General features: G+C 39.8%; 1 protein-coding gene and 2 non-coding genes across 3 annotated transcripts in view; all 3 read right to left on the bottom strand.

Annotated features, from left to right (window-relative positions):
• The window catches only part of lpcat3 (lysophosphatidylcholine acyltransferase 3), a 30587-nt gene extending 11008 nt beyond the window's left edge, over positions 1–19579 (bottom strand). The window contains exons 1-9 of the mRNA XM_061819782.1: positions 19280–19579; positions 16764–16871; positions 11061–11167; positions 4728–4821; positions 4507–4544; positions 2411–2589; positions 2212–2320; positions 2038–2124; positions 1447–1610 (exon numbers count right to left, since the gene is read on the bottom strand). Coding sequence (XP_061675766.1) covers positions 1447–1610; positions 2038–2124; positions 2212–2320; positions 2411–2589; positions 4507–4544; positions 4728–4821; positions 11061–11167; positions 16764–16871; positions 19280–19364 — 971 coding nt within the window. The 5' untranslated portion in view covers positions 19365–19579. The remainder of the gene's footprint in view (positions 1–1446; positions 1611–2037; positions 2125–2211; positions 2321–2410; positions 2590–4506; positions 4545–4727; positions 4822–11060; positions 11168–16763; positions 16872–19279) is intronic.
• Positions 19580–20122: 543 nt separating this feature from the next.
• LOC133501544 (U7 small nuclear RNA) lies at positions 20123–20177 on the bottom strand. Its single transcript, XR_009795218.1, has one exon. It is a non-coding gene; the product is annotated as a U7 small nuclear RNA (small nuclear RNA).
• A 342-nt stretch (positions 20178–20519) lies between these two features.
• On the bottom strand, positions 20520–20574 carry LOC133501545 (U7 small nuclear RNA). Its single transcript, XR_009795219.1, has one exon. It is a non-coding gene; the product is annotated as a U7 small nuclear RNA (small nuclear RNA).
• Between the last annotated feature and the right edge of the window lie 1223 nt (positions 20575–21797).

The raw sequence follows: 21797 nt of genomic DNA on the forward strand, positions 1-21797 counted from the left end.
GTGTAGTGATTATTTCAGTTGGACTTTTAGGGAACAAAGAGATTCGTCTGTTTATTGTTTTGGTTCAATGCTACACCCTGAGGGTTAAATTGATAAAGTTGCAATGTTCTTTATTATTTAAGGATTTTTGCGAGCAAAGGAGAATCACTTCAAACTCATAACCTGAGGCTGGGGTGTATCATTAGCCAAGATAGTGAGCCAAGTTCAGACCTTGGAGCAGAAATGGGTCATGAATAAGCATGCTCTTTGTCCTTACGAGTAAGACAATTCGGCGCACAATTTTAGAATGACTGTATCTCACTTCTAACAGGGGTGCCAACATTATTTTAGCACAACCATAAAAAGACACATGATCCTTTCTTGACTGTCTGACATGAAATCAAACTAAACTTTTCCCGTTTTATGTTAATCAGAACAACCAAAATTATTTCTGTTTTCTAAATCCCAGAGTAGTGTGAGAACTATTTTTTCAGACAACTATATGAATGGGGTACCAATATTTTTAGCATGACTGCATGCAGTATATATAACTCAAATTTACTGCAATGTTTTAGTGATATTTATGTCCCCAGCATGCATAGTAATGTCGTAGTGGTGTAGAAATACTAAACACTAAATATGTGATCACCGTGAGAGAAGAGCGTTGTGGTACATGTGTCTATTATATACATGTGTACAAGTATCAACATGTTTCCAATAGAGAAAGCTCATTGTAGAGGACAAGAAACGGGAGCCAAGTGCTGCTTTCACAAATATCACCTGTTTCAGGTAAGCTCAAGTAGTATTGAGTAAATAATGGTGTGCACAAAGAATCAATTCAGTGGTGCATCAATCCAAAATCAAATTCAGATTCCTCACTTTCCACTTTTTTTTTTTCAGTGTTGCCAATAAGTAACTGCAAAAAAAAAAACATGAAATGTCAAATGTGTGTCTTACTGCTAATGTTCTTTCCACTACTGCATGACGTTTCTGCATACTAAAAGTAGGATACATTTGGAATATTAATAGCACATTATTTTGTTGTTACTCGTAGTGTCCTGGAGGGTACTTGTGTGTGAAAAATACCAAACAGTCGGGCTTAGTAGTGTAATTAGTGCAGCACAACAGTTTACTAGTGAAGTTTATTGTATAGTAGTAGGCCAAGTGGCACCAAAAGCGTAAACAAATGTTACTACTAAGACATGGTTCTACGAGTACACTGAATTGTCTTACTAGTGATGACAAAGAGCATACATGGACCTGAACCTGGATATCATGACTTTCCATACCTGCACTTGTCTCATCTTGCATAATGATTTGACGTGTTGAGACAATCTAATAAAAGCCCATATGGAACGTTAGTATAAATGAGTTCCTTCTGAAGCATCGTCACATTAGCTTCATCCATATTTCAGCTATCAGCTATGGTAAATAATTAACTTTTTTTTTTCTGGCCACTGCACTTACCTGGCAGCCCAAGCATTGGTGTTTATATTAAAGGAGGCGATGGTCCCACCAAAGAGCGGCGTGGTCTCGTAGAGCCACACCTTCATGTTGGCGCAAGCATCCCACTGGGGCTCGCCGTCCCTCACGCCGTTATAGCCCAACCCAGTCAAGATGCAAACGCCTTCCTGCAAAAGCATCACCATCAAATAAGTCTACTTATAAAACTGCATTATTGGCCACGTATATAGAAAGATAATTGGCCTGTCCTGTCCTCTTCAATGTGTTGTTCGGGTTGCTGTTATGTTTCTTCTTCACTTTTATTAGATCACATTTGATTATGCAAGATTTCTGTCTTGAATGACTGGATTCCGGATCGTTGGTGGAAGTCGATCTTTATGCGAGGTGTGCGGTGTTAATATTATCGAAGATGATCAACTTTGAAAAATCATTTTGCGCATACATGGCCTTAGGTTCATCCTGAAATTTCACCCGAAGGTCAACTATCCCTAACTCTTTGAGAGGAGTGCATTTTATTTGTAAACATTTTTCATACAACTATTGGATTCAATATCATAAAACCGCATCATTATGCAGATGGTTGTTAACACTCACAGCTATGAGCCAGCAGCAGACATATTTATACAGTATGATTTTAGCCCAAATCAGAATGAAGATGCAGCGAAACCAGAATGGACGAGCCTGTAAAGACACAAAAATGACAGACACATGACAAGACTTGGGCAAAACAAAGTGAAAGGTCGTCCACATTGATATATGAATACTGACATCATACTCATCTGTCAGGTAGTAGCTCTCTTGGTAATGAGGACTGAATATTGCAAATATAATCAGAAAGAGAAAACCCAGGGAGAATCTCTTCACAGCTGCTGCCACACTAGAAGAGGAGGAAAACAGGAAAAGGTGTTGAGAACAAGTTCTCCATCTGCTGGGAGAAATACTTTTGTCTTTCAGCTGATTCCTCTACCTATTTGGAGGCTTTCCTGGGCAGTCGCTGAGCTCCCCTGCCACCAGCTTTTGATAGCTGCGGAGCGTGAACTGCGGGCCCACCAGGAAGCCTCCGTAGAAGTAGGAGAAGCCGAGCACCTCCAGCAGTGAGGGCACGCACGGCAGGGCAGCGCTCTTCTGCTGTGCGCTCAGCTCTCCCTAACCATTGATAATTGGACATTAGCAGAGAAACATTTGATGCGAATCAGCTGGGAAGGAATCACAAACTAGAGTGCCTGCATTCTCAATAATGGCCGTGTGAGACCAGCACCCATTGCAGATCTGTGTTGACCACCCACCCCAGAATTTAGTCAAGATTAGGGGTTGAAAGACTTCAGATTTTTTGGAGTCGATTCTAAGGCGATGATAGTCGAGTCGACTCGATGACTATTTTTTCTCAACTCGCGCACCAATGCAAAAACAAAAATGAGGGGAAAAAAAGTCTGTGGTCAAAACTTCTCCCTCATTCACACTGTCAGGCTGTTCTGCCCAAGACACAGCTGACTCCCCTACACCTATATCCAATAACGTTCAGAAACAGTTCAAGTAACATCATAATTTAACCACCTTCAACAACACTTTATCTAACACAACAGTACTGCTACATACTACAGTATATCAGAATAGTATGAAGTTTAAAACATATTGAAAGGTGCATTTTAGAAAATTTTAGCCTGACTTTCTATGACAGTCCATCAATGTATCATTGGATGGTCCTAGCAAAGATCACTGAGCAGCAAGGAGGCATATGCGCACGCACACAACCTGCATGTGACTTAAGATGGGATGACAATCTTTTCTTGACACATGAACAGTTCATCTTCACATTAAAGACTACAAGCTACAACCATCATTGCAAAGTGGAAAGTTGACGCATAAATTACCCGACTAATTGCTTCAATCCCTAGTCTAGTTTCTATTAAACTAACAAGCCAACTAATGTGGAACTAATACAGAGCATGAGAAAGTGTACCACACTTTCCGGTCACACAAGATACATGCATAATCCAGTGAGATGCCATACAAACCCCGTATTAAAAATTAAGAGGTTCTGACTAACATTGTATTAATTCAACATTAAGTTAAATATGGAGCTACTTCTTATAGTTGGAACCATTAATTACAAAGTCAAAACATTGTCTGAAAATATAAGTAAGCCATATTAAAAACATTTTAAGAGCGCATTCACTAAATACAGCATATTTAAAATTTCTACACACCTCTCTCCAATTAACATGTTTTTGTGAGACAAAAATTTGAGACCAATATTAATCATTTCACCAAGTTTTCTACAATTAATGTGACATATAATGTGCAACTCAATTGAAAAAAAAAAATATATTATTCAGAGGTGACAAAAAATATACAACTGAAATAATGTCCTTGCACAAATGTGAACACACTCTTTTTACTAGAATTTGGATATGTTCAGAATTAACCAATCTCATTCAAACTATGGGAAACGTGAGTCAGCACTCATTTGCCAACATTTAAAGAGCTGGTGATAAATCCCAAACACATTTCCCACATGTGGAGATTTTGTTACGCTCTGATAATAGCAAGGTGGAACTTTTTGTCCGTAATTCCCCTCTAGAAAAAAAATCTATTGAAGTGTACTGTTACATTCATGGCGAAAAGGTGTGAAATTATTAAACTTGGTCTCATTTTTTAATATTACAAAACGTGGAATTTGACCAGGGGTGTGTAGTGTATAAGTTTTACATTCACTACATTACATATGTTTTCTATAGCACTTGTCCATGTTAGGGTCAGGGTAAACCTGAGCGCATCTCAGATGAGTGAGATTAGGAGTAAACAACCTTGACCAGTCACCAGCCAATTGGTGGGCAGAGGTAGACATACAACCGTTCATTAAGATGTTTTGGCTCAATAAGACAAGAATATTACAGAATGCTCTAAATGTGATGCGGTGCAGTTCTATAACACACACTGTACGTGAGCCACACAGCTAAATCGATGGCTTTTGCATGTGTACCTAATGTAGTGGCCGGTGAGTGTGTGGCGAAGACAAACAAAAATGAAGAAAGAAAAAAGCAACGACATCAACCGACTCACTGGTTCTTTCCCGCCGTCATAGTAATCAAATGCCAAACCTGAAATCAGAGAGCGTAAAAACAGGTGTAAGGAACCATGTTAGGGTGACTAATGAATGAAATCATGACCTTTAGCAGTACAAGCAGTGTCCACAAGCGGTTAATGGCCATGATAAAGCACTGATAGATGGCGGCTGTAAAACAGGAGTGAACAAGCATAGTGCTTTGGCGAAAGGACGTTACCAATAAGTTTGAGCGTGAGGACGCAGTGAGGCATCGTCCACTTTATGTCGTACTCTTCTGTTGCTGTGTAGTAATAGCCTGCCAGCAGGTATAACTGCAAGGAAATGAAAAGACATTGAAAAAAGCATAAAGCATTTAATACCTCTTACTGTAGCTCCAAGAACGATTGGGACACAAAAGAGCACATTAGCTAAAGAAGTCAAGGCAAACGTGAAAACACTTTAAATGAACATGTATTTAAAAATATGTAAATGTAGTCTCTCAATTAAAATGTAACAGCAGGAAGGAAAACAGATTAATTTTTAAACAGGCAATTGGTATTATAGTTGATGGTAGGGAACATCCAGCGAGAACTGGGAATACAATGAGGAAGGAGGACTTACACCCTGCAAAATCTTCTGTAGTAGACGCACAAAAGTGTTGAGACACACCTCTTAATTGCATCATCAAGTAGGAAAGACATTTTAAAAATATGCAGTCTTTCGAAAAATACAGAAAAACAATACATTTACAAATATGCAGCGCAAAATCCAAACTAAATTAAAAAAGAAAAACAGGTTACAGCGATTAAAAATGAGTAAATAAAATATATTAGAAGTACACTTTATATGATCAGGATTTTTGGGGCCAATCACCAATCCTAGAGTTTAAAAAAATAAAAAATAACCGATCCGACCACAAGGTGGAAAAATTAGTCTATTTAAATGACCTGTTCATTTACTGTATATAATTGTGTACTTAAATGTTCAAGAAATATATTTTCAATAACTAATGTCTTTATAATAATGTCTTTGTTTACTGTATATATTGATGCCAGTGAGGCATAGCGACAGACAAATGATTGGTCTGCTATTAGATAGCAGTAGGTACATACAGCAATTAATGAATATCTACTTTTTGTGAAAGACCAATAAATAATACATAGGAGTACGCTTTACACAATCAGGATTTTTGGGGCTGACCACCAATCAGCCAGTTAAAAAAAAAATATATATATAACTGATCCCATCACAAGATGGAGCAATTAGTCTATTTAAATGACCTGTTGAGCTCTCCAAAAGATATTATTCATGTCAGGAGTGTGGGACAAAGAACATGTCTAACAGAGACAACATGTAATGCCTGGATCAGACTACAAGAGAAATTTGGTCTGATGACTGCACTATGTCAGACTACTGCAATAAAATCTTGGATTCAGATACCACAGCATCCTGTCTTTTACAATCACTAAGCGTGCATACAAAAAGCAAGCTATTAAAGGCCCAGCAGATATTTATACACTGCCGTATAAAGGCCACTTTATACTCCCGCGGTTGCACGGTCAACAACGCCCACAGTGTATCACGTGATGTACACAGTGCCCCATGCAGCACCTCTTGTGATTGGCCCGTTTTAGCCACATGCTGTGATTATGTATTCGCTATTCCTCCAGGGTCCACATAGCACCTACACAGCCGCTTTCTCAATTGATTTTGCAGCATAATTAAACTTAAACAAACCAATATTTTAGCATGTATCTAAAATACCATATGATGGCGCTCACAAGTGAGTGAGTGAGTAACAACTGCATTTCCTATCTGTAAGCAGAAGCAGCTTACAATGCCCCACACTGGCTGTGTAGGCACATCATTACCGACGATGTACACAGTCACATCAAAACTAAAATTATCGCACCACGGGAAACAGAATAGCATAACTAGCAAGTAATAAAATAAATAAAAGACTGACGCACGAAATAACTGACACAAAACATGTTTACATCCTCCCAGCGTGCTTTGCGGCACTCAGGACCTCCTTAGTGCCGCAAAGCATGCTGGGAGCATTCATGCTAACAGTGTAATCAGCGTGTTCACAACAATTGTGCACATAAGGTATGCTGTCCATTTTGGAGAAAATGTAAGACTTTTAAGTGGTTCTTATGGTTGCAAAAATATGGCACACATCATACAAAGGAATATTAATACTGCATCCATTATTAGCAGATTTTAGTTTTTTGTGAGGGTTACATTCCTTACACCCCCGCCTATAACAGGGGAACATTGTAGTTCACTTCTTAACACAATACATTTGCGTTTACTCTTTAAGAACAATTTCTTCTTAAACACATTCATGTACAATTTTTACCGTATTTTCACAACTATAAGGCGAACTTAAAAGTCTCGAAATTTTCCCCAATATGGACGGGGTGACTTATAATGAAGAGCACTTTATGTGTGCACTGACGTCCAAAATCTGTAACTGACTGGGAGCATTTCCTGCTGAAACGTTAATGATATAGAGGAAAAATTAGTGTGAGAGGACAGCGAACAGACGTTACAGGGGGTGAGTGTGGGACTACATACAAGGTATATAATACCCCCAAAAATGTCACCAACGAAGCGACATGCTTACGAAGCAAATGAACCCGGCGCTTGCTATTATTCCGGGATGATTGACAAAGCAACTTCAATCACTGGACATCCGTCTAACAGTGTACAAAGTGAAGTTGCGGGCAGCGTGGGAGCAATGGATCACAAGTTGCGAACACAGCTTTATTAAGACTGCGAGGCAGCGCCGGGCGAGTTACACCACAATTTGTGAATGGATTGTGGATGCTTGGGCGAACGTGTCCGCTTCAATTGTTGTTTGAAAAGCCATCATCATATCCAAGGAGCCGCATGGCAATGAGACTGACAATGACATTGACGAGAGGGAGCCTGCCGTGTTTGAAAGAGAACTTGCTTCGCTGTCCATTTTGGATACAGAAGATGAAGACTTGGATGGATTTGTGGATGAGAATTAATCAAAAAATATATGTAAATTGTTATATAAGTCATTAAAATATAACTGAACTCACTGTTTGTGTTGTTAAATACTTAAAGTACAACCGAACTCAGATTTGCTCCCGATGCCTTTTTAATAGCGTGCATGCAACCTACCATATGTTTTAAGATAGTGTGGCTGTATAGCCATATGCTTTGTAGCACTAAACATGTATGTAAACAGCGTTTCAAGTGCATGTTTTGGATCAATTATTTCTTTGCTTATCATTTTGGTTGTTTTGTTGTCTGATAGTTGTGCTGTTCTATTTGCTGTGGCGTAATGATGTTGGTTGGTGGTGAGGACGGCTTGCGCCGGTCGTAGTGGGGAAAAAAATAATAAGCCTTTTTTACTGCTTAAAAAATAAAAGGTACTGAGGCCGCACCTTTTAATAAGATGTGCCTTATGGTCACAAAAATACAGTATTTGACTTTTATTTTGAAAACTTTTTAATTGAATTACTATTTAAAGGTCAAGTGTCATGAAATGGATAATTTTTAGTATGTTATTAAAGTGGGACTGTCATCCCTATAAACATTCTAAAATAGATATTGTAATGAAAAATACATAACAGTATTCACTTCAATGTCTATACGAAAAAAAAAAGTGAGCGGTGAGCGCGTCATCCATGCACAAAGATGCGCAATTGAGAGTCCCTCGACATCCAAGTGGTCGCCATATTAGTCGCGTCCTCTGTCCTTAGCGTCATCGTCACTTCCGCCATTGAAAACGCGCAGTGCCTGCTACTACGAAAGCCAAACAACAGAGAGATTCGGATTTTTCTGACGTCCCTTCGGACACCGAAGCTCTTTTCGAAAAGGACAAAACCACACAACCAAGTGAAGGGGCAATATTACACTATTGTTTCGAGCCCTCAGGGCAATATTACACTATTGTTTCGAAGCATATTCAGATGATATCCGATCTACTCCTGCGAGGGAGATGAGCCATCGCGGCTCATCGCAGCCAGCCGGTGTGGCTTATGATAGACCCGAACGGTACTGCTTTAGGGGAGTGCTCGCAGTCGAGCCGGGGCGCTTTATGCGCGCATGTGACTGAGTAAGGCATTGTCAGCTGGGTTCTTCAGAGCCGCCCCCGTCGCAAAGCCCGACGCGCAGCCTTCACAGAAGCTGTGACCGCCGAATGCTACGCCTCAGCCGGTGTGAGTTTCAGCACTGTGGTGTATAAGGAGGAGGTGGAGCCGAGCTATGCTGCTTTTAGGGATATGTTCAAAGTCGCCGCAGTACGCAATGAACACTATCGAGACGAGGCTGAGTGAGACAATGTTGGCTGGGATACGCGCACATCGACACATTTCATAAGCGGATCTTTTGTTACGTTATGAGAGAGACCGATTACGTGGTCCGCCCCAAACTATTATTTTATTTAGTAGCTGTATGCACACATCAACATTTCCTACGCGGATCTTTTGCTACGTTATGAGAGAGACCGATTACGTGGTCCGCCCCAAACTATTATTTTATTTAGTAGCTGTATGCACACATCAACATTTCCTACGCGGATCTTTTGCTACGTTATGAGAGAGACCGATTACGTGGTCCGCCCCAAACAATTTTTTTTTTTAGCTGTATACACACCTACCTGTTATTTGGAACCCACGAAGCTCTCGTCCTCTGCACCCATGCAAGCCATTTTTCACAACAAACTGGGTCTCTTTCAAACTTATGAAGGGTAATTCCATTCTCCCGAGTGTTCAAGCATTGTTCAGCAATGCAATGAGCCGGCATTTTGGCTAACACGAAGGAACAACGACCTACCTTCCCGCAGGTAAAACTAATGGAAACAAACGAGTCCACGAGGGGGCGCCGCTGTCCTTTATGTCACTTCCTGCTTCTTCTTGAAAACAAATCCCTGAGAGGATTTTCATGGCGGGAGTTACAAAAAGCTGTATACGTCAAAATCATGTTTTGTGGTGAAAAAACACATGGGATCATATTGGCTGTGGGTTTTTAATTACTAATATACCAAATATCATCCATTTGACGACACTTGACTTTTAATGAAAAAACAGCAGTATGGACGCATATATTTTTTTCCCTACCACAAAACATGATTTTGACGTACATGGCTTTTTGTAACTTCCACCATGAAAATCCTCTCGAGGGATTTGTTTTCGACAAGAAGCCAGAAGTGACGTTGGAGACAGTAGCGCGCTCACGCGGGCTCGTTTGTTTCTATTAATTTTACCTGCAGGAAGATAGCTCGTTGTTCCTTCGTGTTAGCCAAAATGCCGGCTTGTTGCATTGCTGGATATTGCTCGAACATTCGGGAGGATGGATTTACTCTTCATAAGTTTCCAAGAGACCCGGTTTGTCATGAAAAATGGATTGCACGGGTGCAAAGGACAAGAGCTTTGGGGTTCCAATTAATAAATTGGGGGGGGACCATGTAACCCGTCTCTTGTAACGTAACAAAAGATCAGCGTACGTATGACAGGGGTGCTAAATGTGTTGATGTGCGCGTCGGACGGCTTCCGCGTCGAGCTCGCTGGCGAAGGCTGCCACGTTGTGCCTCGCAGACGAGCATGGCTTTGGCCAGGCTGTCTCATACTGTCTGGGAGTCTGGTGTTAGTTAGAAGTGATCCGCATATCATCTAAATATGGCTCGCAACAATAGGTTAATAATTCCCTGGACACTTCACTCGATTGTGAGATGTTCTCTTCTTTGAAAAGAGCTTCCGTGTCTCATAGTAGATGGACGGATAAGCTGCCGGCCAAGCCGTGCCTCGCGGACGAGCACGGTTTCAACTGGGCTGGCTCATACATACTGTCTGGGAGTCTGTTGTTAGATGTAATCCGCATATCATCTAAATATGGCTCGAAACAATAGGGTAATATAGCCCCAGACACTTCACTTGATTATGAGATGTTCTCTTCTTCGAAAAGAGCTTCCGTGTCTGAAGGGGTGTGTCCCATAGTAGTGGCCACAGCGTCTTTTCAATGGCGAATGTCTGGGGTGACATCACAGACAGGAGATACAGCCAATATGGCGACCACTTGGATGTCGAATGAGACTTCGGAAACTTTGCGCATGGATGACGCGCTCTCCGCTCACATTTATTTTTTCGTGTAGACATTGAAGTGAATAATCTTATATGTATTTCAATACCTATTTTAGAATGTTTATAGGGATGACTCTTGATCTTTAAGTATTATTATTTAATAGTCCTATATTAAGATAAGTGCTGTATTAATGTTCAAACTGGACACATTAGTAATTTACAATAATACTAAATACAGTAATCCCATTTCCATTGCTATGGTTACATTCCATATAGATTATAAAATAAAGCAACTACTCTTTAATTACCCCACAGAATGGTCACGCATTTATTGATGTGATGCCTTTTAGGCTGTACACTTTTGAGTACTTTTTAAGTACTGGAGTAAGTATCTATACATCAAATTAATGATGGAAAGTGTCAGACAGACAGAGGGCAGAATAGATGTATGAAGGGTGCGTGTTTTAAAAAAAAAAACACACACAAGACAAGGCTACATAAGGATGCCTCACCATTTGAAAGGTGAAGCTGCTCAGGATGGCTGTTACTGTCCTTCCCATGAGCCTCAGCATCAGGAATTGGACAAGGACGCATACTGCCGAGTGATAGATCTGGGAACCTGTTGGAACAAAAACAGCAAGCCGAAATTACACCTGCTCAATTCAATATATTTTACTTACTTCTACTAGACATGGATGCGGACCTATCAGTATAGCAGTGGACACACTTTATCGGTGCAACAAGCTTTCAAGACGTAAACAAGGATACAATATTGAATAACAGACCTGCTATGAGTTCCAAAGTGCAGCCACAAAAAATAAGGGATAAAAAGAAAGAAAGGATTGATGTTAACACTAGTGACAAAGTCAATTCATCCTTCCAGGAAGTGCAATTGATACAATAGGAAAATTTCAGTCTTTTTATTCCTCTACATTTTTGTACTTTTTTTTTTTTCCTGTGACGCAAACACAGAAAGCCACTGTGGGTGGCAAAGAGGAAGCACGTGACGATAGCCCTCAAACAGGAACATATTGTGGGTCAGTGATTATCTAGCAATGCAAGCACTAGATAGATCCCTGTCCTAACTGATAAGAATGGGGGGATATGCAGGGGAAAAAAAAGGGAGCTGAGATAAATCCCTAAAGCAACTCCTGTCTGCCCTGTCGACTGTCTGTCAAATTTGCCACACTATCATCACTTCGGTCGGTACACACATCTTTGTCCCCGCTGGTCAGCACAATGTAACCCAGAGATCAGCAAACCGCGGCCCGCTTCATTCTTTAATCTGGCCAACTAAGCATTTTCATTATCAAGAGTCCTGTAATAATTGTTGTAAAAGGTTGGCTATTTTTCCCGGAAATTGGTTATTTGAAACGGGATTTCAAAACATTCAAATTGTGCATTTATACAGTGACCTATTTCTTTTTCAACCCAGCACAGTATACAGTATTTGAGTAAAGTTCTGTTGTATTTAGTTTTAATGGGCAATATATACATTTGCATTCAGTCTTTTAAAACTATTTGTTTAGGTATTGGTACCATTTTTTTATTTAACTTATGTGCAATACATTTTAACTGAATCATTATTTAAGTATGGTTGGTGTGGGCAGCATGGGATCGATTCCCACTCAGTGATGGTGTCGGTCTGTGCCCTATAACTGACTGGTGACCTTTTCAGGGTGTAGTCGGGCTTTCACAGATGTTAGCTGGGATAGGCTCCGGCACTCCCACAACCCTTGTGAGGATAAGTCCCTTGGAAAACGGACATGGACATAGTTGTTAGTTTTCCTATATTTGAAGATGGTGTTCATTTCAGACTGTTCAAAATGATAGTTGCTTACAGCTATTTTTAATACACATTATTACATTAGGAGTAAAACCTTCACTGTTTTTTTTCTTTAAAATGAACCCTACATTGCTGTAGTTGGATGTTGGCCATGACAGTGGTACTTTGGAAGCAAAGTATCGCTTTTACTTGGTGTAATGTTTGAGAGCCGGCAATTAAAACAAAGTACTTTGTATAATTTACATACACATTTTAACTGTTGGCGGCACGGTCCCGTAGCTGTATAGTGTTGGTCTCACAGTTCTAAGGACCGGTGTTCAAATCCTGGCCCCACCTATGTGGAGTTTGCATGCTCCCCCTGTGCCTGCGTGGGTTTTCTCCGGCCATTCCGGTTTCCTCCCACATCGCAAAATCATGCATTAATTGGAGACACTAAATTGCTCTGAGTGTGACTGTTGTCTGTCTGCATGTCCCCTGCGATATGCTGGCAACCCGTTCAGGGTGTACCCAGCCTCCTGCCTGACAGCAGCTGGGATTGGCTCCAGTACTCTCGCAACCCTCGTGAGGATAAGTGGCTCAGAAAATGGATGGATGGATGGATTTTAACTGTCTTGCTTGCCGTGTTTTTTTTTTTTTAAACCTAACCTGGCCCTGTGTCACAGTGGCCTTTGGTATAATAAAAAATAGGTCTTCATAGAACTCTCAAAATGAGTACATTCTTATATTAAACAGTACACATGAATGAAAACAGCGTCCGTACAGGAAATAACAGTATTGTAAGATTCTTTTATAATTGATTCCAAATGAAAACATTTTTTAACAAATCAATGCAACCAGCAAATAATAAAACAGAATTTGGTCGCCTTTGAAGGCTCCACTATATCGCACAAACATCGTATTAGGAAAGATTTTTCTCTTAGGTAATGGATAAGTGCAAAAAAAAAAAAAATGGCGTTAGTAATGTGTTGCATCTGTTAAGATGTGAGAAAATGAATGCCAGCTACAGTATATAGAAACATGACTCCCATGAATGGAGAGAAGATTCAACAAAACCAAATGACTCATAAAGATGCTTGAAATCCATTCAGGAAACATTACATTAGTATTACTGTTACATCCCTCAAATTTACACTTGCAAAATGGCATTTTATTTTTGCTCGATTGCCTTCACTTGCGAGTTTATCCATGAACGGGTTACTGGAGGTTATTTTTTTCATAAACAACAGAATTCGTTTAAAAAAAAGAAAAAAACTTGCTCTCAACCGAGACTCTTTGCATGCAAATAGGATGGGGCCTTAGGTGGTGAGCCACTGCTAAGAAAACCTGCAACATCAGCCTGCGGAAATGTTAATCCCAAATATCACACCTAAATAGAAAAAAAAAAAAAAAAAAAAAACAACCTCATGAGCTCAGAGATATTCTCAAGACAGGCGTCAGAAATTGATTTGAAAATCTGCTGAAGTGACACAAGCCGTGATAAAGTTGTGTCTCATGCACACATTTGCTTATCTAGTGCGTTAATACTGTCAGAATTTGATTTGTGCCTCCTGTCACTACATATTTTATATGTTGGAAAAAATTATCATATTTTTGGGTGGGCTGTTAGTGGGATTGAGCAGATACTTAATTAGTTAGTTAATTAGGCCTACTATGAATACAGTCGTTACGTAAAGAACAGTACATTGGCAAATACAGATACAGTATGTCACATGACACTTTTGTTAGCCTTGAGCTAACAAAGTATGAAGTCAATTATAAAAAGTCAAAAGGGTTAGCTGATGCACTTTGAGCACTCAAGAGAAATCCTCCAGGAAAATACGACTTAACGTTGTTCTCAATTAGATCCCATTTGAGAAAATATGGCACAAAATTGCTGTTATTATCTTCTGGACAACTAATGGAGCTGAACATAAAAGCTAGAGTGGAAAACAGAGCCCGATGACGATGAATAAGTGGGGAAACAAAAACGTACGTTAATAACTTTTGGACTTAACTCAAATCTCATTAAAATGAACAAAATTCTTGTGTGAATGAAAAAAAATAAAGTGTGCCCTTGCCCTGCATATTTGTACATTTTGCTCTCCCAACTTTTTTATTTATTTATCATATTTTCACGATTGCAGAGGTCTTAAATTCTCTTTGAAATAGCACCACATTGTAAGGCGCAGAAGAAGCTTATATTACCCCACACACTGCCTGTGTAGGCAGGTAATTACTGACGATGTTGTACACACTCACAGTGTCTAAAATTATCACACCACAGCAAATCGAATAGCATAACTAGCAAATAATAAAACAAAAGAATGACTCATGAAATAAATGACACAAAACATTCACTTTAAATGCAATTTACATGCTCCCAGCATGCTTAGTGGCACTAAGGACCTCCGAGGAGGATCTTGCTGCTTAGTTCACTTCTCCCAGGATCCTTGTGAGGAGAAGCAGTTTGGAAAATGGATGGATGAAATGAACGCGCTAGTGGTTTCCTCTTTTGGCTAATCAACAGTATTTTTGTTAAATTATAAAGTGGGAACCCCAATTTTCTTGTCTCAAACAATTCCAGTGAGACAATTGCACAAAAATATAAATAGATTTCAGTTTAAACTTGGCATTTCTTAAAGGTACAATTACATTCAACTCTGGTATTTCAATCAGAACACAAGGTGACATTTTGTAAAATATTACCTCAAAAAGAGGTGAAGAAAATGACAAAAAGAATAGAATACATACTAGCTGTGAGCTGATCGACTGATAAATTAAGTGAATTTAAAAAGGAAAGAAATCTGGTTGTTGAGGACACCAAAATTACTAATCCAGACGATAAGGACCGGGAAACCCAGACAGCACATGGCTGCCCTGCCGTGTAACTATTTTTGTGATCGCTCACAAAGTTAGCTACAAATGCTAACAAAAACAAGCAAATGTGACACGATTCCCACAATTCAATCTTGACTTTTCTTTGTTGAAATAACTAAAATAATGTCCTGCATTAACTCTTCTTGTGGTTTCCGTGTATTTTAGCAGTGGTTCTTGGAATGCCGCCCCAACTCAGCTGTCACACTTACTGTTAATTTATGCTGTACATTTTTCCCCCCTGTTTTTTTCATGAAACCACTACAATTGATTTTGTGTGAAAGAATTGGCTCTTGGTCAATTTCTCTGCCATAACGTACCCCTAAAAGTAAAAGATAAGGTTAAAGGACTAGAGAGTAATATGCTGTCGGACTTTTGTCCGATAGATAACCTTTAAGACACTCAACATTTTGAAATTATTCATCATATTTTCATGAAGAAAACCTCTATTATACACATGCAGTCAAAGGAACACAAAACTACGATGCTTTGGTCAAGGTAGCAAGTCGTTTCAAATGAATGGGTTCCAGTGCAAGTGAAGTCAAGAGTCATTACGCTTCAAGTCCAAGTTCAGCTGCAAGTCTTTAAATATACTATCATATCTAAAGTCAGTCACTGTGATTTCACAGGCACGTATGCGTCCGCGCGCCATTGCACTCGCAAATCTGCAGTCGATCACGAAAAATCACATGTTTAATATTTGTTACGAGTAGAAATACATAGATATTGAAATATATTGAGCAGTCTTGACCGATGTTCCCTCTAAGCTGCGCCACTGCGCAATTGCGCACTTGTCGCACACACACCCATCATCAATGAAAAACGATCCAGCGCAGTGAACCACAGCATGGCGTCTTTTTTTTTTTTCTTTTAAACACAGAAGCACACGGTCTTGAACAAGTTGCTGCTCAGCCTACTTCTACTTCCTAGTTTACCTGACACCGCCCCCCTCCGCTCTTAAAGAGGTACATTCATAATTACAAACAGAACACACACCTGCAACTTTTTATCTGCGGGCATGACTGGTGGACCACACCCGTAACTTTATATCTGCGGGCATGACTGGTGGACCACACCCGTGTATTTTTCCAAATGTGACTGACTGTAAAGTGATTAAATTTATGACTCGGGTCCAAGTCAGGTGACTTGACTCCACACTGCTGAACAATTATGGTTGAACTTCTTAGTCTAGTATCATGACATTCGGCTTAATTACACTTTGTAATACCCGTTTATTTATTTATTTACGTGGTCTTTTATTATTTTTGTTGGGAGGCCTTCGGCGCTCTGTGGGTAGACTGTTTGTTTGGTAAACCAGGGGTTGTGAGTTCGTATCTCACTGGGGCCTCCACTCCCCCTGAGGGGTTGCGTCAGGAAGGGCATCCAGCGTAAAAACTATATCAAAGAAATATGAGCGTTTCATCTGAGATGACACGCTGTGGCGACCCCTGACGGGAGAAGCCGAAAGAAACGAACTTTTTTTGAAATTATTTTTGTTGTAATAATATTTGATTTATTATTCACACGATCACCAGATAGGCTATAGGTAAACCTTGCCTTGTGCTTTTCATCTCACCAAAGTTAAACGTGGCGAGGGCCAATCCAGAGAAGGTGTGGAACAAGTGGATAACAGTGGCGGGCTGGTGGAACAAGAAACGCCGGTAGATCACCGCAAAGGGATAACCTACAGGAGAGAGACACAAGAGGAAATGAATACTAGCAGCTACAAAATGACAATGACAGTTTCAAAAGGACCAACACAAATTGTCTCTCTTTAAGAGGCAATCCTCTTCAAATGAAAAGGTCAGACAGAAAAGAGATCCAGTGTAAAAAAAGATCATAAAGGGGAGCTAAATATAGTTTTATGCATCTGCTAAAGGAGCTCAGCCAAGATTCTTTCGTTCCAAGCGTGAGGTACTTCATGTACTACTTCATGTTATCACTTCTTCATGTTATCAGCATGATTTAACCTGATTTACTAGATAAGCGGCTTAACTTGAACTAGGAGTGCCATTGATACTGTAGTTTACACTTGAATCAATCCATTATATGCGGTTAAAAGTTAAACACATATGTCATTCATTGTATTTATACAAATATGATGCAATATATCTTAACACAAACAAAGCCTAAATATCAGGTATCCGCTTGAAGACTCCTTTGTAAGATAAAAGACATGGTAGAGGTTTAAAGTCCTTTGTTTCAGTCTCCTGCTGTAGGATTCCACCATTTATCCGTTGCTAAAAGGAAGTCTTTTAACTTGTTTTGAGGAATGCACACTTTTACTGTATCAAAACACATATAACAAAATGGCATACATCTATATGGATATAACAAAGTGACATACTGTGATACCAAATTTTTGTCCCAATTCAGTTGTTGTAAAGGTGGGAAAAATTACTTGGTTATCTTATTTTCAAATGTTTTTCCTTTCTCTTACAACAATCCTTGTTTTAGGTGGGGGGGGGGAATACAAAAAGGAATATTTTTTCCTGAAAACTCTACATTCCAGGCAGCACTTTATTTTTTGATCATCAACTGATAACTGTGATCTGCTAACTTTTTCCAAAACAGCTGACAGAGTCCATACTTCCATGATATTTACCTACTTCTCGGATTTTGAACACGAATGGTGATGAGATTTTCCCTTGGCTGGTTGATATGACTATAAAGTAAAATCTTTTTTTCCTGCACAAAAATCTGATTTCCAATTTTGATGAATTTGATCACATTTGTTTGCAGATAAAGCAAATGGCAATTACAATATTTAAAATGTGAAATGACATTATTTAAACTGATTCCAAAAAAGCTTTTAACTTTAAAAGCTTCTCTTCTCATGCAGAGTATTTGTACAGATGAGGCATGTAGACCTCCGAAAAATATTGACATTTTGACAGCACATATTTCAGATCAAACATTTCCAACATTTAGATCAATCAGTTTGTGTGACACATAAAGGCTTGCTTTGATCATGTTGAGCACGACTGACTCAGAAATGTCTTGTCTGTCTGTGTCTTGGCGCCAATTGTAAGTCACAAATAGTACTGACTCCTTTTTTTTTCTCAATAGTCGCTACAGGTGTCAGCAAAATTGAGATTGTGACCAAATCAGAAATTTAGGCAACACTGGCTCAAACTAGCTCCTCTCTGTTCACAGCAGTGTTGTTAGTGTAAGCAGTGCACAGAGCAAGAATGTGCTGCGAACTGCTGAAGCGTCTACAAAAAAAAAAAAGGCATCCTGGCAAATGCAGTGAAATTAACCAATGTTATTCATTCATTGCCTAGCCCCACCTTTTCCCATTACAGCCTTTAAAAGGGGGGCAGTGTATGGGTGTTTTGCCTCATAACCACAAGCTTATGCAAGACCCATTAAGCAACACACAAGGACAGGGAACATTCAAACACTATCAGATTTAGTGTCGAGCCATCGTGTTGCTGCCATTTAGCGAGACAAAAGTGGTGACGTGTGTCAGGGCAAAGTTCTCACACACATGAACACATGTCCTGACATTCATAGTTTCATTTGATGTTTCATGTGAGTGTTTCTGTTGGAATGAATGCTAATTCGTGAACTGAAAACAAAAACAATAACAAAACTGAACATAACACAATGTTAAGTTTGGAAGCTATTTCGACCGTGCAGCCTTTAATGATTTTAAGAGGCCTAACACACAGCATGACACAAAACGATTATGATTTCGACCCCTTGATTTCAAACTATCGTTGACCCCAGTCTTCTAAGGGACTAAACATTAGGGTGATGACATGTATTGATAACCACTCAAAGTAGTTGTTTGTTAGCATCGGTGCTGTTGATTTCAATGCAAAAACAGTTGGCATACGACCTTGCCTTCTCCTCCCCCCACGGTTTGACATGATTATAAAAATACTTATGGAAGAGGGAGGTGTGACAAGCATAATATATAACAGAGCTGACGAGTATGTAGAGTGTAAACTCAGCTTGGAGCTGTCACAACAGTACGTGGTAGATGCTGTGGTCACAGTTCCACGCAACAACACCATTACAGCAAACCACTAAACGCTCTCTTCTCTAGCGTTTGTGTCAACCCGTCTTCGCATAATGACAACTTACCAACTAAAATGGACAATATTAACCGAACAGCAGGCTCCGGAGAACCCAGAGACTCCGATAGATTCTCCAGCCAGGGAGCCGCCATCTTTACTGTGGGCGGAAGGTCTCCACGCGACGGTTCACTGACTCGCGGCACACACTCACACGCTTACACACTTAACGCACCCGCTCGCACACGTATACAATAGACAAGGTTACGAGGGAACCCGCCTTGGTTCGGGCCCCTCCTTCGCCTCAAAGGTGGACCATACTCCACAACTCCTCCTTCGTCGAGACGCTGAGGCAGTCTGGACAACGTCGTGGAGCTCATGAATATTAATTAAGGCACCGGTACCTGATTGGATGAGGAAAAAGAGCTCATCGTCACCAGCCAATCAGTTTGTATGAATATTAATGATTTACTCACGACAATGATTCATCACACTTTTTGCGATATGCAGTTTTGGTAGCTACCTAACCAATTTTTTCCCCCCCCCAAAAAATGTAAACTACAGTATAGTAATATCGTGCACTTATAAAACAAAAATAACCTGAATGGACCAAGCGCGCCACAATGTGGTTAGAATATAAAATTACATTGGAAAGAAGATTGAAAATGACATTAGCACAACAAACAATTGAATTGGTCTTCAATAGAATAAGGATGCGCTCCTGCAAAGGGTTAAACTACTTCGGTAACCTCATTGTGGGATCATAGAATCTAACAACACATATCACGTCCGCATATAATGGCGAACTCTCTCCAATGAGTTGTCTACCGATATGACGTAGGCGTTGGATGCATTTGGCGTCACGATCGACAGCGCACTCTGCATCAACGATGATTTTCATTGACAACATTGAGGGGGCTTCTCTTTAAGAGAAACCTGCTGGACAAATATCTAAAGAGCAAATATTCCGTGCCGGACAGTGCGTCGGTGGTACTCTTAGCAGAAAACACCCATCGTTTTTGGTTACGGTTTCCCTCAGATTTCTTCCTGTTTAGGTGTATTTTTTTCCTCCCAACTGTGGAAGATCCACGCATAGCTAAAAGAAACGAATACGTGAATCGACATTTTGGAAGACTTGCGTTTAAAACGTAGATTTCTACTAATTATGCGAAGGTCCTCTCAAAATCCACCAATCGGTTCTAAAGATGGCGGAGTACAACAGCGCCTCGGCCAATCAAATTGAAGACAACCGTCGTCGATATCGTCGGCTTAGTTCAAATGTAAACTTGATTTATCATTGACAACAAGAAGTGGGCTTCTCTTTAAGAGAAGCCTGCTAGATAAATATCTAAAGAGCAAATATTCCGTTCGGTTGCAAGCATCGCTGGTATTCTTTATATGTAACACACACGGGTTTTGGTCACGGTTTTACTCAGATTTTCATTTTTTATGTCCCCACTGTGGAATAACCACCGTTCAAAACACAAATGTTTACTAATTATCATCAGGTCGTCTCCAAATCCACCAATCGGTTTAAAGAAGGCGGGTACAAATGCACCTCGACCAATCAAAATACGAAACGTCACTTTTCCACCAACTTCCTTCGCTGATTTTTTTTTTTAAATATTACTTTGTTGTTATTGTTTTGGATTTGAGGAAGAGGTCTATACTTTGTACGTTGACTCTGTCACTGGGCATATGTTAATCAAAACCTGAGTAGAATTTAGTTTGATTAAATGTTCATGTATAATACGGAGAGACCTGTCGTATAATTTACCATTTAACCATATTAAGGAAATAAACAGCTCTGACTGGTCAACTAAAAGCGAATCATCATTGCAAATCTGTAACACCGCCATATACAGTACCGAAACTTCAATGGAGGATATCCCACATTAAATCTGGACATCAATGTTAATCTTATTGGAATGTGGATTCTTTTTATGTTTTTCAAAAGAAAAAAAAATACCTTGAACTTTTTCACCAGCAATGCTAAATGTATGCAATAGCATCTATCCTATATTACAAATTAAATAATATTCAATCAAAGCCTCCGGTGGCTGTGATATATCAGACCGGGTCACCGCGGGGCTTTTCCACACCAGGCGTTCTAAAGTGACCACCCCTGCACGAAGCCTCTGTCCAGATGTAAGCTGTCAAACTTTTTAAAATCAAAATTTCCCCTCCTTGTTTTTGCATCTTTCTCTGCATGATGTGCGTGCACTCACTGCGAACAACAAGGCACTCTAAAGCCGCCACGGCCACCTCCAGCCCCAGTATGCTGGCTGTCAAGTCGGGTTTTTTTTCCCCCACCTTTCTGGTGTTCTCTTTCGCTGCATGATGTGCGTGCCCTTGTGGCTGACAACAAGACACTCAAAAGTGGTAACGCTAGCAGTCTATCCAAAAGGAAGATTTATATTTGAGATGTGCACGTTTGTCGCATGTACAATTAATTTGGAAACAAACATTGGTCTTTCCAAACACATTTTATAAAAAAAAGTCTGATTATTTTTATAGTTTTACCTGATTTCAGAGTTAAATCAGTACCGTTTTTTTAATAGAAGTATCTGTACTTCCATTTACGTAAA

This window comes from Syngnathoides biaculeatus, chromosome 5 (assembly GCF_019802595.1).
Source record: "Syngnathoides biaculeatus isolate LvHL_M chromosome 5, ASM1980259v1, whole genome shotgun sequence".
Taxonomy (NCBI): Eukaryota; Metazoa; Chordata; class Actinopteri; order Syngnathiformes; family Syngnathidae; genus Syngnathoides; species Syngnathoides biaculeatus.